This window comes from Engystomops pustulosus, chromosome 8 (assembly GCF_040894005.1).
Source record: "Engystomops pustulosus chromosome 8, aEngPut4.maternal, whole genome shotgun sequence".
Taxonomy (NCBI): Eukaryota; Metazoa; Chordata; class Amphibia; order Anura; family Leptodactylidae; genus Engystomops; species Engystomops pustulosus.
This window is the reverse complement of record NC_092418.1, coordinates 86,436,636-86,455,228: the sequence shown is the minus strand read 5'-3', so window position 1 is coordinate 86,455,228 and position 18,593 is coordinate 86,436,636. Positions and strand designations below refer to the sequence as shown.

The following is an 18,593-nucleotide window of genomic DNA, read 5'->3' as shown; positions in this document are numbered from 1 at the left end:
GCGGCGGCCGCCCCTCGGTATTTGGTCCCCAGCCGCCACTACTTTTCCCGATGTGCCGTCCCAGCCCTGCACCAGCACGTGTCAGACAACATCATCCGTGCCCTGACCAACGCCGTTTCTGACAAGGTCCACCTGACCACGGACACGTGGACGAGTGCTGCCGGGCAGGGCCACTATATATCGCTGACGGCACATTGGGTTAACTTGGTGGAGGCTGGGAGCGAGTCTGACCCTGCGGCTGGTCATATACTGCCGACGCCGAGGATTGCGGGGCCTACCTCGGTCCAGGTGTTTCAGGCCTACTATGCCTCCTCCTCCTCCCACCCCTCCTCCACCTCCTCCTCCGAACTACCATCCGTGGGCACGGCGCCATCAGTCGGTAGCTCTAGGCACAGCAGCAGTGCCGTCGCTAAGCGACAGCAGGCGGTGCTCAAACTGCTGAGCCTAGGCGATAAAAGGCACACTGCCCAAGAGCTATTACAGGGCATCACGGCGCAGACTGATCTGTGGCTGGCACCGCTGAACCTGAAGCCAGGCATGGTTGTGTGTGACAACGGCCGTAACCTGGTGGCGGCTCTGCAACTCGGCAGACTGACACATGTGCCATGCCTGGCCCATGTGTTAAATCTGATAGTTCAGCGTTTCCTCAAGACATACCCCAATCTGTCTGATTTGCTCACGAAGGTGCGCCGCATCTGTGCGCATTTCAGGAAGTCCAGCACAGATGCTGCCACTCTCAGGGCAGCGCAGCGCCGCCTCCAACTGCCCGCTCACCGACTGTTGTGCGACGTGCCCACGAGGTGGAATTCAACACTGACCATGTTATCCAGAGTTTACCAGCAGCGCCGAGCGATTGTAGACTGCCAGATGTCAACTTCCACCAGAACTGGTAGTCAGGTCAGTCAGCTTCCTCAAGTCTACAATGAGGAGTGGACGTGGATGTCTGATATCTGTCAGGTGCTGAGTAACTTTGAGGAGTCAACACAGATGGTCAGTGGCGATGCCGCCATCATCAGCCTCACCATCCCGCTGCTTGGCCTGTTGAAAAACTCTCTGGTCAGCATGAAGTCGGAAGCTTTGCGCTCGTCACAAGAGACGGGGGAAGAAGATTCCCTTGTTGATAGCCAAAGCACCCTCAGGTCTGTTTCTCAGCGCATATCGGAGGAGGTGGAGGTGGAGGAGGATGAGGAGGAAGAGGAGGAGAATGTTGGCGAGACACAAGAGGGGACCATTGTTGAGTCCTTCACTGTTCAGCGTGTATGGGCAGAAGAAGAGGAGTTGGAGGAGTTGGAGGAGGAGGAAATGGACAGTCAGGCCAGTGAGGGGAGTGAATTCTTACGCGTTGGTACTCTGGCGCATATGGCAGATTTCATGCTAGGCTGCCTATCCCGTGACCCTCGCGTTCAAAGAATTTATTCCAGCACCGATTACTGGGTGTTCACTCTCCTGGACCCACGGTACAAGCAAAATCTTTCCACTCTCATCCCTGCAGAGGAAAGGAGTGTGAGAATGCATGAATACCAGCAGGCCCTGGTGCACAAGCTGAAACAGTATTTCCCTTCTGACAGCGCTAGCGGCAGAGTGCGTAGTTCAGCGGGACAAGTAGCGAGGGAGAGTAGGCGAGCAGGCAGCTTGTCCAGCACTGGCAAGGGTACGCTTTACAAGGCTTTTGCCAGCTTTATGTCACCCCAGCAAGACACTGTCACCTGTCCCCAGTCTCGGCAGAGTAGGGCTGATCTTTACAGAAAGATGGTGAGGGAGTACGTAGCTGACCATACCATCGTCCTAAATGATCACACAGCTCCCTACAACTACTGGGTTTCAAAGCTGGACATGTGGCATGAACTGGCGCTGTACGCCTTGGAGGTTCTTGCCTGCCCTGCCGCTAGCGTCTTGTCCGAGCGGGTTTTCAGTGCAGCTGGTGGCATCATCACCGATAAGCGTACACGCCTGTCGACTGACAGCGCTGACAGGCTGACGCTTATTAAGATGAATAAAGCCTGGATTTCTCATAATTTCCAATCTCCACCAGGTGAAGGAAGCTCAACCTGAATAATTGATCCACTCCTCCTCCTCCTCATTTTCCTCCTTCTCCTCCTCTTTGTACAGTAAAGCAGAGGAAACTGGCTATTTTTTGACAGGGCCCACTGGCTCTAGCTATAGTACTTTATGCATTTAATTTTTCTGGAGGGCCACCTACCCGGTCCTCTGTTTTAAACAATTTTTGGGAGTGCCACATACAGGCACTCAATCTATTCAATTTTTCTGGAGGGCCACCTACCCGGTCCTCTGTTTTAAACAATTTTTGGGAGTGCCACATACAGGCACTCAATCTATTCAATTTTTCTGGAGGGCCACCTACCTGCTCCTCTGGTTTGAAAATTTTTTTGGACTGCCACATACAGGCACTCAATCTATTCCATTTTACTGGAGGGCCACCTACCTGCTCCTCTGGTTTGAAAAATTTTTGGGACTGCCACATACAGGCACTATCCAAATTAAATTGTCTCCATAGCAGCCTCCACACGTTGTCTCCATTGCTACCTCCAAAAGTCGTCCATATAGCTGCCTCCATACATCGTCCCTTTATCAAACGAGGTGTGTCAGGCAGAAATTTGGGTTGTTTTCATGGATTCCACATCAAAGTTGTTAACTTTGTCGCCACCCTGCTGTGTTATCCACAAAATATACTGGCAAACTTTTATCATTTACCAATATTATTTCAGCGCTTCTTGCGCATCTGTTTACATTCCCCTCACCTGGCATATCCTAAACTTATAAGAACGCTACTACACTTGATCTTATACAAAAGGTTCTTAGAAGTGCTGTTTGGGGAGTAGCCTAGAGACAGGGGCTTGGATTGGCGAAAGCTCGCCTGGCAGCGGAGCGCCAGCTCCATGCGCATCAGCCGTTTCTTGCGCATCTGTTTACATTCCCCTCACCCGCCATATCCCAAACTTATAAGAACGCTACTACACTTAACTTGGTGCAGGCTGGGACCGAGTCTGACCCTGGGGCTGGTCATATACTGCCGACGCAGAGAATTGCGGGGCCTACCTCGGTCCAGGTCTCAAAGGCCTACTATACCTCCTCCCAACCCTCCTCCTCCTCCGAATTACCATCCGTGGGCATGGCGCCATCAGTCGGTAGCTCTAGGCACAGCAGCAGTGCCGTCGCTAAGCGACAGCAGGCGGTGCTCAAACTGCTGAGCCTAGGCGATAAAAGGCACACCGCCCAAGAGCTATTACAGGGCATTCCACATCAAACTTGTTAACTTTGTCGCCACCCTGCTGTGTAATCCACAAAATATACTTGCAAACTTTTATCATTTACCGATATTATTTCAGCGCTTCTTGCGCATCTGTTTACATTCCCCTCACCCGGCATATCCTAAACTTATAAGAACGCTACTACACTTGATCTTATACAAAAGGTTCTTAGAAGTGCTGTTTGGGGAGTAGCCTAGAGACAGGGGCTTGGATTGGCGAAAGCTCGCCTGGCAGCGGAGCGCCAGCTCCATGCCAAGATCCAACTAACATAGTTTTAACTGCAGCACCTTTAATCTACTACTAGTTCACTGCCTCCATACATGGTCCCCTTATCAAACGAGCTGTGTCAGGCAGAATTTTGGGTTGTTTTCATGGCTTCCATGTTAACTTTGTCGCCACCCTGCTGTGTAATCCCCAAAATATACTGGCAAACTTTTATCATGTACCGATATTATTTGAGCGCTTCTTGCTCACCTCCTTTGGTTCCTCTCTGCCACCCATTGGTTTGAAGCCTGAGTCCATTTAGGGTATGTCGCCATGCCACTCTCTAGCCTGCTGCCGCTGCCTCTGCATGCCGTCCCCTATAGTGTCAGGGTCAATTATTGCATGTTTTAGATGCTATCTAGCTTCATTCTGTCACTCTGTCATGGCCATGCTGTTGCCCATAATTTTGGCATAATGGTGCGATTATGCAGCCTCAGAGGCATCCATGCATGCTGCCCCTGCTGTTTCCTGTCTATTTCCGTGGTGTTTCCATCCTTTTCTGAGGTTCCCAGGTGTTTGGCCAAGCTTCCCTGTGCAGAGCCTTGGTCCCCTTGAAAAATGCTCGAGTCTCCCATTGACTTCAATGGGGTTCGTTATTCGAGACGAGCACTCGAGCATCGGGAAAAGTTCGTCTCGAATAACGAGTACCCGAGCATTTTAGTGCTCGCTCATCTCTAGTAAGGACCACAAACCAATATTGTGAAGATGATTTGTATCTGGATCTTCTCGATAATTTTATACAGGGTACTTAAGGTTTTTTTCAATAAAATCGTACTTTTTGTCTATGACTTTGTGATGTGCAAGGATTAAGATCTTGTTATCTTATTAATTGGTATGGACACGGAAATTTTGGCAGGTTATTTATGTCAACGTACTTACCGCTAAAATACTAGGACTGCGCTGAAGTTTATTGTATGGGCTATATTTAGGCTTCATTGGCTTTCCCGCTACTCTGTCCTTATGTCTTCTGCTGGAGATGTGCTGAAATGATACAAGATACAAGTCAATGTAGTTAAAATTTATGTAAACAAATGTATTTTTTAACATATAAATGACATATATATATCAGATAATGAGGGGAATGCCAGTTTTACTAAATCAGGGTGTAAAGCGATGCGCGTTTTGGTGGTGGGCAGGGGTGTGAACATTCAGATTTACTATAGTCTCCCGCAGAAAAATGGTCTTTATCAAAAAATTCTGCTAGATGAGATCTGGTCTACAGGTCCCAAAATGGAGTTTGCACTAGTATTTACTGAGAAGCCAGAGACTCTTAGTAGATACAGGTGCATTCCCATCAGTGGGGGTAACTTTGAGACTCGCGTCCAAAGCACATGTCTTAAAGGGGTTTTCCCACGAACAGAAGTTAGGATCCACAGGATAGGGCCTAACTTGGTGATCAGTGTGGGCTTCCCTCACAGATCACGAAAACGCGTGGTCAGATGTATCTCTGTCGCACCCATTGTCGCTCCGTCAGAGTAATGGAGCAGATGGCCATGCATGACCGTTTTTCTCCATTATTCTCAATGGAGCTGACGGAAATTGCCGAGCGCCGCGCTTACCGATTTCCGTCAGCTCCATAGAGATTAATGGAGCAGAACGGGCAAGCGCGGCGTCGGCTCCATTACTCTCATAGAACAACGAGGGGTCTGATGGGGGTACATGGGATCCCATTGGATCCCTTGTTTTTGTGATCTGTGGGGTCTCATCACTGAGACCCCACTGATCAGTCAGTTAGGCCCGATCCTGTGGATAGGACCTAACTTCTGTTCATGGGAAAACCCCTTTAATGAATTCCCCTATTGTTCTATAGATGGCTTAATACCTATCATATCTTGTCAATGATCTAACCAAAGGAACCACCAAAAGCCATACTTTAATCATATATGTAAACAGACGAGGATTTTACTCCATTTTAATTCATTGATTAATTCCTGGCAGGAAAGATAACACAAAGATCATCCAGAAATGTGATTTCATTGGGGTGGAAGTGTTTACTAAAACAGTCATTTCAAGAATGATGAGAGTTCCCCTTTAAATAACTTTACATACAAGATTATATGTAATTATAGCATATTATTCTATATTATAATATTATGGCCTGACTGACCAAGCAAAAACAGAAGGTTATGACATGACAGGTTTTGGCTAAAATGTTTAGTTACAATACCTGTTTCAGTTGGATTTCTGAATTTACGTGGACATCACAGATTTCACAATGGAAAGTTTTGTTCTGTAGTCCTGAACCTTTGCTGCCATTTTGAAGTTTTAGTCGGGATCCGGATCTTGGATAGGATTTAATTGGACCGGCACCATTCCTAGCCTCTAGCATTGTCTTGTGTTTAGAACCTTAAATAAATTAAAGCAAAAGTGCTAAATTATCTTCAGATATTAAAGGGGATATCTCACAAGTGGCCATAATCACCATTTCAAAGTATATAGGTTGTGACTTTCTGATTCCTTGGGTCCCATAACTGGAAACCCTTCGAATACTGAGACACTCGCTGTTCCTTTTCACTTATGGGAAGCAGTAAGGAGGAGATTGAATAGAGTGATGAACGAGCATATGCTATGACACTCCATTCAACGTGTACTGAGAAAACCTGACTGACTTCATTAGGTCTATAGACTTAGAATCGAGCCCGTTTGCCATTTGGCAGTGCAATGAGCTGGAGCTGGCCATCAGGACAGGACAGGAGGTTTCTTATTTATTTTAGACCTTGACCATTTTGGGGGCCATGATCTGGCCGCAAAATCGACTATCTATTAACATACACAATAATATTCTACCTGCGTATAGCTATCTCTAAAGGGAGCTCTATGATTACAGTACAATACAATGATTCCTTTATTTATGTATCGCACACAGCGCTACGCAGAGCTTGCCAAATCAGTCTCTGTCCCCATGGGGCTCACAATCTAATCAACCTACCACTATACTTTGGAGTTTGGGAGGAAACCCACAAAAAAACGGAGAGGACACAGAAACTCTCTTTAAATGTTGACCTGAATAGAACTTGAACCCAGGATCCCAGCGCTGCAAGGCTGTAGTGCTAACCACTGAGCCATCATGCTGCCCCTATACAATGAAGCCAATCAAGGGCAAATACATTCAGCATCCCGCTAGAAACAGTACGCAGGTGAAAATGTCAATACAATACCTGTGTTGTGTGCCTCTAGCTGTGACAAAGAGTTGACTGCTACTTTGCATAGTGAACAGTACAATAACTTCTTGGCTTTCTCTTCTTCTGATTCAGAAGCGTTGACTGCAGTGCCGTTGGTGCTCTTCACAAGTGCTGCCGGTATTACCGCCGTCAACGCAACCTCTGACTTGGCTATGAAAGACCTTATCTCCGCCATACTATGGCTAACAGAACTGCTGGCTTTTAATCGTTCTTCTTCTCCTAGAAAGAAGAAAGTACATAGAAACTATTTAGCCACTGTCCTCATTCGTCACCAAGTATTTGTCTAGAGCTTCTATTAGAGGGACATTTGACATTTACAAGCAATTACACAGCAATGCAAATTGTTTGAAAAGGAAGAATCGTGTTATTCATCCATCAGGAGGAAAAGGCTCCACCAGTATAATTTGTCTGATTATTCTCTTTTGTACATAAATGTCCCAGCGTTATTGTCACTTTCAGTAGATGACTAATTTCCTGGAGGAAAAAATAGAACCATAACCTGTAATTGAGAACTTCTAATGTGCGATCATGTCAATATTAACCTATGGTGGCCAAAATCTGGGAATGGTATAATAATATGGTCCATCTAATATTGTAGGGCATGCCATGTATTTATACGGGCACTTTGGAAATTCATCTCCCTGACATTTTACAAGTTTAAGGGCAAAAACAGAGTAACAAATAATATTTTTGCTTCTATTAATTTATTTTATCTTGATTATTTTTATCTTGCATACTATTCCACAAGGCCAGCTGTAGACGAACATGTTCAGCCTGCGGAAATAGAATCATATGTTGTTCCGATCCCAAGGACAGAACACACTGTACATGAAGGGAATCTGGTATTACAATTGGCTAGCAGACAGGGACTCCTTGCATCGTATTTCTATATGATGCATGGACTCCTATCCTGTGCAATTTGTTCACCTCTTTAAAATCGGACTAACATACAGGTCTGTTTCGAAGGGCTGAACATGTTCGTCTGCAGTCGGCCTCAATCATAAAACAAAAAGAAATGTATAGTTTCTCCGGTTGCATTGATGCATTTGTAATTTCATAGGTTTGCTTTACGGTTTTGCAACAGTGGAAACATTTTACAAAAACAAAAGTTACTATTTAAGTTCATCGTGTTTTGGATAAACACAGGCAATATATTTTGGTAATGTCTATGGATTGTTTTAGATTACTAACTCTGTCTTTGTAAGGCTCAGTTCACACACACGTTTGGACATTGATGGACTTTTAATGGCTTCCATTTGTGTTTGGTTGCGCTGCTTCCATTAGTGCTTCTGTTATCTCAGCGGAAAAATTAGTTGGAAGCTGCAACGCGATTTTTTCTGCCTCAAATAACTGTAGCCTAACAGATGTGGTTAGAAACGGACAATGACAGAAGCCATTAAAAGTCCATAGCAATCAATGGATATTTTAACGGATCTGTTACTTTCATAATTATTGTTTTAGTAACAGAACATAACAGAGGTCCGAACGCAGGTGTGAACTGCCTAATCTGGCAGACGATCCCAACCACCTAAATAGTGTTTTTCATTTTATTATTTATACACTAATAATAATAATTCTTTATTTATATAGCGTCTACAGATTACGCAGCGCTGCACAAAGCATGACAAATCAGTCCCTGTCCCCATGGGGCTCACAATCTAAACAACCTACTATTATGTTTCGGAGTGTGGGAGGAAACCGGAGTACCTGGAGAAAACCCATGCAAACATGGAAAGAACATACAAACTCTTTGCAGATGTTGACCTGGGTGAGATTTGAACCCTGGACCCCAGTGCTGCAAGGCAGAAGTGCTACTCACTGAACCACCGAATGTACCTATTCAGTAGATGTACAGTCTCTTTATTATAAGTTTCATCCCTCTGTCTATCCGGGGCGATATAGTGGCTGCATTGGGAGCTGTAGTTAAAATTGAGCCTTAAATTACATTTTTTTTACATTTATCCAGCCACACAATCTTTCGTTACAGAAAAAAAAACCCCATTCTGTCTATGTTTGATAAAGGTCTTATCCTTGAAATGAGATGTGTGCTAGCGCCGCATACAGAACCTCAGCGCTAGCCAAAATGCAGATTACCTTTGAGTCATTGTATTACATTCATCTACAGAAGTGATAGACGGAGCTTTTATCTGTATCAGATCTTATTCAAATCTGACCAAGAAAATCCCCCGAGCTTCTTAAAAAAATGATTAACAGCCTAAGTAACTGTAAAGAAGGAAGGATATTCTTGTACAGAACATGAAAACTAAATCAGTGTTTGTCTTGGACTTTTTTCACCGATGCAGAGATAAGGCAGGAGGACTTTGGATGTACAGTATACAGACTCATTATCAACAAAAAGAGGAACAGAAAATACAACACAGGGAGCCAAATTAAATAAGATATCCCTGTGTAAAAGTAGCACCAGTTAGGCTGCCGGGAGAGACGAAATATCACTCCTATTGCACTTCGTAAGGAGAAAAAATTGGGCAGAGCCTCAAGAGTACAGAAAATAGAAATTGATGCAATATTTATTAATATAAATTAAATGACATTACATAATAAAATCCATGGATTAATGCATGGTACATACAGATAAAACACAGAAAAGAAAGCAGTCATGCCCGGACATATGATGGAGGTATGTAGGGGATATTATACAGAAGTGGACTGGTTGAAAAAATAGAACATGGAAACCCACTGCAGCCTCATAAGTTAAAACGTAGCAATTCGTTTGTGTATAGCAAGAGACAATGGTAGTAAATTAAGCCAGTCCTTACCGGGTGCTGGGTGTATGTGCCTCCAATGTCATCCCCCGGACATTGGAGGCACCTACACCCGGCACCCGGTAAGGACTGGCTTAATTTAGTACCATTGTCTCTGCCTCTCACTTAAATGCACTTGCTACTTAAATGCACATGCACTTGATTTTAAAACTGGCCTTCAAAACGCAGCCCTGACCAAGTTATCACATCTTTACCGTATCTGGAACATCTATGCAGTACATAGATCCATTGGTGTACATGTTTGTCTTAAACTACAGGTTTTCATTGCAAAAACCATGAAATATGACAGTAAATGGTGATATTTCATCTATCCATTCTATTCATAGGTAAAAAGAATAAAAATCTGCTAAAATGGCAAACGCTTCGGAGTCACAGATAGTTCAAGCTGGCATTTATATTAAAGCAATACAGCCGCCGACAGCAGAACGTAATGTGAGAATTGCTCATTTTTAGCTTGGCTTAGTATGGGGCAGAGAACATGCAATTATTCTGCGAGTTGGCTTTAAATAGAGCAGCCTGGTGTTAAAATAGCTGGGGTTGTGTTCAGGGGAGATGTAGAGAAAGAACACACTTCAGTACAGGAATATTAGGGATATATGTGACAACTCTTTATATAGTATTTATAAAGTGCCACATACAAGGCACCGATTATTATATATTTATGGGCTATAGCAAAGCAGCACATTCATTATGAGCTATATATTGGCAGCATAGAGGTTAAATATATGTATATTAAGACACTTCATACTTCGCACACTGCAATGGAGAACACTCGCCCCTCACTATAATACATATATCATGTTACTTGGCCCTGGGACTGGTGGTATTCTCACTACGGCAATGATGTACCTTATACAATTTCTGTATTATCATGGGTTGCCTCATACTTTGGCTTTTTTAGTCCCAATAACTGGTAAGGTTATGATCCCCTAAAATTAACTAAACATGAATTAACTCCTTGTAGGGAACATGTTAAAGGGAAACAGTGCACAGTGTTAGGTAGCATTCCTGGAGATCTATATAATCATAACTGTGTGTGTGTGTTTTTGTAGCAGCAGGACTGTGAATAATGCATTAATATTACAAGATTGTATATGGATTGTATTCTGGATTGGATTGTATTCTTATAGCAAAGTCCCTCCTCCTCATCTGCTTTCACTTACCGTTGAAGTAGGTTTCTATTTGGATACAGTTATCCAGAGGGGCGGGGCTGTATCATATTCAGTGAAGAGATTTCACAGCACAGCCCCTCCCTGTGCTCTGAGTGCATGCTGTAGCAGGCTTCTATTTGAATACTACAGCCGTTATCCAGGCGGGCGGGGCTTTATCATGTTCAGTGCAGAGATCTCATACACCAGTGCATTGCCCCAAGCCCATCAACTATCATGGAATATAAATACCCTTTTTCACAGTCCTGTAGCTACTAACAACACATAGAAAGGTATGGTTACACAGATATCCTGGGCTGTTACCTACTACATCTATAGTTTTACATGGTCAAGAGTGATGACAGACTCCTTTCAGCGGATGGTAAATAAACACTGAATATGGCCACTGCTGACTAACCTTCAGAGATAGCCAGATACATACCTGCAGGGTCGGCTTCAGGTTTCAGTAGGCCCCCTGGGCGACAGAGCCTCAGGGGGCCCATTTGCAGTAAACTCAAATGGCGGCATTAAAAATTCAGAAACTAAAATGGTTTCCTGTTCCCTAAGATATTCCCTAGTTTATCATACCAAACAGCCCCCTCATGGTTATTTTATATAAACCCCCATCACCCTTATTGATTCATTAGATATAGCCCCCTCACCCCCATTGATTCATTAGATACAGCCCCCTCACCCCATTGATTCATTAAATACAGCACCCTCACCCCATGGATTCTTTATGTACGGCCTTATATGGGCCCCCTCAGCAGCTCTAGGCCCTGGCACTTGCCCGAGTATGCCCAGTGCTGGCCCTGTGTATCTGTTATTGAGTGTCCCATGCTCTCTTTTTATACTAGTTGTGAAAGTGTATGAAAATTGTATTCAACCTTTCATAAATGTGATGCAAGGCATATAAGATGCGCAATACAGATGCACAGACAAAATTTTTGTCTGAAAAAAAATAGATAAATCAACCCCATTGGGTCTTGGTATTCATGTGGATGTTACTTTTACAAATACAACCTAACAAAACATTGGGGAAGATTTACTTACCCGGTCCCGTCGTGATCCCGTGGTGCGTTGTCCGATGAGGATTCGGGTCGGTGCGATTCATACGCGGTTCTAACATCAAGCGCCCAAGTTCCTGCTTGTGTCGCTGCTACGCCGAGGTCCGCTGGAGTTCACCTTCTTCCTGGTGCATGTGAGTGCTTCAACTTGCGACACAAATCCTTTTTTAAATTCCGCGGTTTGTCCGAATCTGTTGGGTTGTCGGACGGCCACGCCCCCCAATTTCTGTCGCATGCAAGCCGGCGCTGATGCACCAAGAAGATTTATTACAGCAACGATAGGAGCATCCATAATAACATTGTTGTCTTGAAGCTTGGAAACACTAGGGCTACCGCTAGGAAGATGCCCAGGATCTGCAATTACTGTGAATATGACGACATCTAATTGTATACTGGTCTAGACTCCCTGCCAGGAAAATTATATAAATATCATATAAAAATGATATTAATAGAAGCTTCACAGTAGATAAAAATCACGCACAGCTTTGACGATAGATGCTCTTTAATTTCTCTAGAGACTCGCAGAATATCTTCCTGTTAAAACTTATTAAAAAATAGAAGTCTACATGTTCAGCTGAGTCAGAGTCAGAAATAACTCCAGAAATGTATGTGCAGAGCTTTTCGTTCTTGAATTTTTCCTCCTGGACATCCTGTGTCTCTGTTTGCTTTAAAAGACAAATGAGGATATTATCAATTCAATGTCCTGAAGGCAGAAAAGAGAGACGAGAAGACTCCTGATGTTTTAGGAATGACTTTTCCAATTACACACAGAAGGGAGCCTCTAAAGAGTGGGCACTAGAGATGACCACAGTCATGAAGATTATTCGACCAGCCTTGACTAATACTATGATCATCCAGTTGTCTTCGAATGATGAAAAAACATTTTAAAGGGAACATCAGAATATTAGAGATTTACCTGATGGCAGGTTGTAGTAGCCTTTGTAATTAAGATTCCCATAATGTTTTTATAGCCCTGCTTCCAGCAAGTTGTTAGAGCATAAGAAGGTTTACATGGCTCCCTGCCAGCACCCCAAGTGAGTCACGGGGGCATCAACTTCAATGGACTCAGTCCCCTTCTCCTTGAGTCGTCCTCTCTCCTCTTCTCTCTTCCTTCCTAGTCCCTCCATCCTCCTACTTTCTCCTTGGGGAAGGAGGAGAATGGACAATGACTTGAGGAAAATAGGGACCCGATCCGGTGACTAGCGCAAGGTTGCTAGCAAGGAGCCAGGTAAACTTTTATAAACTTTAATATTGTGTTGTAACACACAGAGGTCTATAAAAACCTTACTGGAATCTTTATTACAATGGCTATTGGAACCTGTAATCAGATGAAAGTGGCATATCCTGATGACAGATTCCCTTTAAGGACACGAAATGCACTGCTTACTAATTGTTATGATATTAGCAGAAATATAATTGTCCTATAATGCAATGATTTTTATTGGTATATATACCTATGGCGTTTTCCAGAGCTGTTACTGTTTCAATATTTAGGCAGTCTGATGTCGTGAATCATGTGAGTGGACACTGATGACTAGTGTTTAGCAGTGTTGAGCAGACCCGGACCACAAACTTTGGGTTTGTACCAAACTTTGCAGGTTTTGGTTTCATGTATCCAACCCTGAACTTCATTAGAACTCAACTTCAGTAAAATACCTGTGATCAACACTGGCACTGATCGTGGGAGTTAACTCTTTATATTTGATGAGAGTCAGCTGTTTTAACTGCAACCATGTTAATTGGAAAAAAATTGGAACCATTTCTAAACAATTTGGTTTAGCACATACTGGGGAAAGGAGCATTGGGCAATAGGATGTCATTCATTTGATGTCTACTGAAACAAGCTGAGCAGTATCTCTTCACTTGACCTTGTTGAACCATCAACAAAATGAAATGCATTCATTTCAAAGGGAAAGAAAATGGAAGAAAAAGAACTTTACGTTCCCAAGCTTGATCATACTACACAAGGGCTATATGAGAATACGAGAACTTGTTTTTCCTTCCTACATTCTTCTCACTATGGTTTCAGAAAACCCAATGAGTTGAATAATGCGATTACAGGCGGCTGTATTATTTAGAGAGCTGAGCGTGTTTTTCACCTGCAGATGTGTGTTGTTTCAACAGCGCTAAGGAAATGGAGAAATGTTTAACAGAACTCAAATCGTGTTACGTACATCTGAAAATGAACTGTGTGAAAACTTGGGGGCTTCTGTGAATTCTCAGCATGTAGGAGGTCACCCCACAAAACTCTTAATAACTAGGGCTTGAGATGTAGATGTATTTTGGAAGTAGAAGGAATAAAACTGGGACATTCTTAATGGGATGTAGTCAGTTATAAATTTCCAGTAAACATTGATATACTGCTAAATACTCTAAGTGCATTTTTTATGACAGGCTTAGGACTACAAAACAAGAAAGAAGTTATATTAACCTTTTGTCAGTGCTCCAGTCCACTGGAGCCCCCCTTCCCCTCCAGTCTTTAAAAAATGTGAAGCCTTGACAACCATTTGAAATTAAAATATACTAAATACTATACAGGTAGTCCCTGGGTTACATACAGGATAGGTACTGTAGGTTTGTTATTAAAGCATAACTGTAAAGTTACTGACACAAAATAGTTTTAGCAAAGCTAAATTTAGTAATTCCAACGATACCTGCATCATGTTGCTGGTTTCTTCCTAGCCTTAGATACAGCCTGATATATCTATCATCACTTCTTATAAAATGACATTCAACTATTCCTGAAGTGGCGGCAGTGCTAAGGGCACTGAGGCCAGACCATTCTGGGTATTTATATGAAACAGGACAGCATGTTTGTAATTGGACAACCTGAAGCATCTGATGAGTCACATGCTTGTGACATCACCCAAGGTCCTATTTTCTGGCACTCCTCTCCTACAGCCCCTCCCAACATTATAATATGTCATCCTTTCCCATACATCAACTGTCGATGGAAATTCAGATGGCTCAAATAAAAAAAAAACAAAAGAGTTGGTGATTGTGCCATAATTGTGTGGTTTAGGTGATTTTTTTTTCTACTTTGGGAATGGGGGACATTAAGGTCTCATGAACGTGGCAGAACAAAGTCCCCTGTTGTCTGTTTAGTACAAAACCTAGATGCCCCATGTCATGTGCACCATACTGTACTATTGTTTATGGTGAACATATTTGTCAGGCTAGAGGGTTGTGGATCCTCTGGACCACTGCAGACGATGACTCAAGCCACTACCTGGGACCGGAGTCTAAGGTTGAGGTGCAGGAACAGCAGTCAATCTCGAGGTCAAAGTCCAGGCACAGGGTCAGGGCAGGCGGCAGAGATGCAACAGGAGGTCCAAGCAGAGGGGTACGGAAACACAGCACACAGGACAGCAGCAAGGAGAAACACTGGTAAACAGGACGACAGCACGGAGGAACACTGGTACACGGGAACACGGAGGAGGTCAGGTAACACAGGAGACACTGGAACGCAGGAGACACTGGAACGCAGGAAAATCGCAATAGAGCTTTCCCTCAGGCTGTGAAACACAAATATCTGGCAGGGTGTGATGGGAGAGGCAGATATAAATAGCCTCATGGAAAATGGCCAGCGCCAATTAATGGCGCGCTGGCCCTTTAAATTTTCTAAGGCTGCCGCGCACGCTCGGGAACGCGCGCACAAGGAGCGAGGCTGGGATTCAGAAGCGGGGACAGGTATGAGGCGCTGGCACTGCGCCTGCGGGTAGCGAGAGGCACTGGTGAGCTCGCAACCCGCGATATGGGTCGTGGGACCACCCGTGACAATATTGAGCATGAAAAATTTGATGGACTTCACCTGGAATCCAACAAAAAAAAATGTAAATGCCTTCATGTGATATCAGGGGTTAACCTCATGACATGACAAGTCACTCGTTCTATCTCCTTCCACATCCACATTCAATACCAGGAACAATAATGAAGATGGAGAAAGGAGAAGAGGACATTATGAAATGTTCTGAAACGACAATGTTTGTTCAAAATAATCTTGCGTATGTCGTAGACTTGTTGATGAACTTGTTTATAGTAATAAAGCTTTCAAGTATTCCTTGGTGCCGGATAGTTTTTTTATAGGTTAGTGAATTTAGAATTATATATAGATGATGTTTAAAGGAAGTGAAAGGCCACGGTTTGGTCTATGTCCATTTTTGAGTAATCGCTCCCTGCAGTCATAACTGGCAAATCCAATAAAGTGCATGACTCTGAATATTCTTCTTTCCCAGTGATAAGTTTACAAGCAGACTTACATTAAAAATAAAACTTACCAGACACATGACACATTGTAATTTGCCTTTTCTTGTTTGGAGCAAACTGTTTTCAATTACATTTAATGGATTCTGGTTTGCAGAAACTTCTGCTCGTAAAAAAACACAAATGTTGAAAATTCATGGTTTTCAATGTCTGTAAGTTTATATCACTCTACTCCTGATTTGATGTAATGGACTTTCATCTCTCAGTGGAAGCTGTAGATTCTATGTTTTAAAATGTATATTTTCTGTTAAGTATTTTTTTATTTTCAACAAAAATAGGTGATAGGTTCATTTTGCTAACAACTACTAAACCTATATATAAGGGTACTAAAGCTTAAATTAAGGGCGAAAACTATAGAAACTTGAATTAATGGCAGGGAAGTCCTTTAACTTTATCCTTTGGAGCCATAGGCACCCTGTATGTTACATAACTTGCCTCTGTACAGTGCTGTATTGTGCATGTAGTGCTCTTAGACTGAAGGGGAGGTATGAAAATTTGTGGGTTTTTCTCAAGTTCCACCATATTTTTCACTTATGATATCTTACTCCATATGTGTTATGTGAATCTAGATGTAAAAGCTAAAATTATTTTACAAAATACATACATGATTCTCCCTTTAAAAACAAACAGAATGATGCCCATTGTGTGCTGCCCATCCCTTACTTTCCAAAGTTATGCCATTTTTCGTTCTGAAAGCGTTTGACAAAACATTTTTGCAACAGTCGTAAAGTTAGTTGAGGCTAACCTCCCGTATCTGCCCTGAAGCTGAGTCCAATGACCTCTACCACAGTTCCCCTGATACCTTGTGTTCTCTCATTAATTAATTTAGCAGAAAATCCAGAGTGATCAATACATGTAAATCCACTGAACGCTGCACAGGATGTACATGGAGGAACATTGAACATGTAATAAGTAGCAGAAATCAGAAGTAAAACAGTTACATGAAGTGTATATGTGCACTATTTTGTAGATTTGTTCACTGGATGGTCTCCAGAGCTTGTCAGCACAGGCAGGGGAATCAGCTACTTAAGGACTGGGCTACACTGAGGAGGATAGCAATTAAACTACTGGATATACTGTAGGTAACAAAAGATAATAGTCAGTGGTAAATCTGTCCTACTGAATTAAGTGCTTTTAACCCAAACAGGAACCATTCTTTATTTATCTGTTAATTTCTTCATTCAAATATACAAATTAGCCTCAGGAGCTCCTGTGTACATCACAGAAGCCCCTTCTGGCTCCATAGCTTGCTAATTATTCACATATTGCTTTGGTGCCTATGCCTGCCTCCTCCCTTCCCCAGCCGACAGAGCCAGAAGGGACTTCTGTGACGTACACGGGAGCCCCTGAGGCTTATTTGCATATTTTTAAAATGTCCTTGTTTACAAAAAAAAAATCCAATAACAGCTTAATGGGATCCTGTTTAAAATACTGGTTTGGCCAATCTCAATTTTTAATGGGTGACCCAATACTTAACACATGCTGCTGCTGCACCAGCCTGAGAGGAAGCCTGTGCGTCTTCATGATCAAGGAAGCTGCTGAGACTTGACTGATATTGCTATACAGGCAGTCCTCGGGTTACATACAAGATAGGGTCTGTAGGTTTGTTCTTAAGTTCAATTTGTATGTAAGTCGGAACTGTATATTTTATCATTGTAATCCCAGCCAGAACTTTTTTGGTCTCTGTGACAATTGGATTTTAAAAATGTTGGGTTGTCATAAGAATCAGGATTAACACTAAAGCTTCATTGCAGACACATTTGATAACTGTTACATGTGATCATTGTAGCCTAGGACTAAAGCACAATAAATTACCAATATCCAGAGGTCCGTTTGTAACTAGGGGTCGCATGTAAGTCGAGTGTTCTTAAATAGGGGACCGCCTGTATAGTGATAAATGTCTACCATATTGGATTATAACTTCGGCCTATGCTATTTCTGTATTAAACTCTAACTATGGCTGTGAGTTATTTTTCCCAATGTGTGCAGATTCCTCTATTGGCCATTTCACCGCACAACCATCACTAAAGTACTAAATGAATGTTTTATTCCTCATGTGTACACACTGGACTACCAATTGTAGCTAAATTTGTTCAAATGTGAAGTAAACCTTGAGCTGGCTAGACATGTTAGATGGCTGTTAACTTAACACTCAACAGATCCCCCCAATATTCAGGCACAATCGGGTTGGATGAGCATTCATGTGCTCTAAAAAAGAAGACCGGAGGATGTTGGTGTTAGACGTCTCTGCCAGTGGTTTAGAGAAATAAAAGATCAGACATGTTGGGAGCCAACTACCCAATGTCTGGCTTGGCGAATGGGGGTTTACATTTAAAAAGACACTTAAAACAGGCTTGAAAAAGGCCTTACTGCAATGCGAATGTGGTAAGTCATCAAGTGATCAATTTGAAACTCAACTTTCTTTCGATCTAAGGTATTTAAACACATGAATAAAACAAGCAAGCGCCTAAACACCATTCATGTCGCCCACCGGCAAATCAAGAAAGAATGAATCCTTTTTGGTCTTATTTTTCTTTCAGGCAGTAGAAATTACATAGAAAGTGAAAGAAAGATGTGATTTTCCTCTTGGCAAAAGCAGGCTGTAAATGGCAGTGTG

The 18,593-nt window shown here is 42.8% G+C and overlaps 1 protein-coding gene across 5 annotated transcripts in view; it reads right to left on the bottom strand.

Moving 5' to 3' along the window:
* ZNF385B (zinc finger protein 385B) overlaps positions 1-18,593 on the bottom strand; it is a 389,492-nt gene that overhangs the window by 21,512 nt on the left and 349,387 nt on the right. For all 5 annotated transcript variants that reach the window (XM_072121590.1, XM_072121588.1, XM_072121589.1 and 2 more), the window contains 3 exons: positions 6,692-6,934; positions 5,701-5,879; positions 4,413-4,514 (listed from right to left, as the gene is read on the bottom strand). In XM_072121590.1, coding sequence (XP_071977691.1) covers positions 4,413-4,514; positions 5,701-5,879; positions 6,692-6,934 — 524 coding nt within the window. The remainder of the gene's footprint in view (positions 1-4,412; positions 4,515-5,700; positions 5,880-6,691; positions 6,935-18,593) is intronic.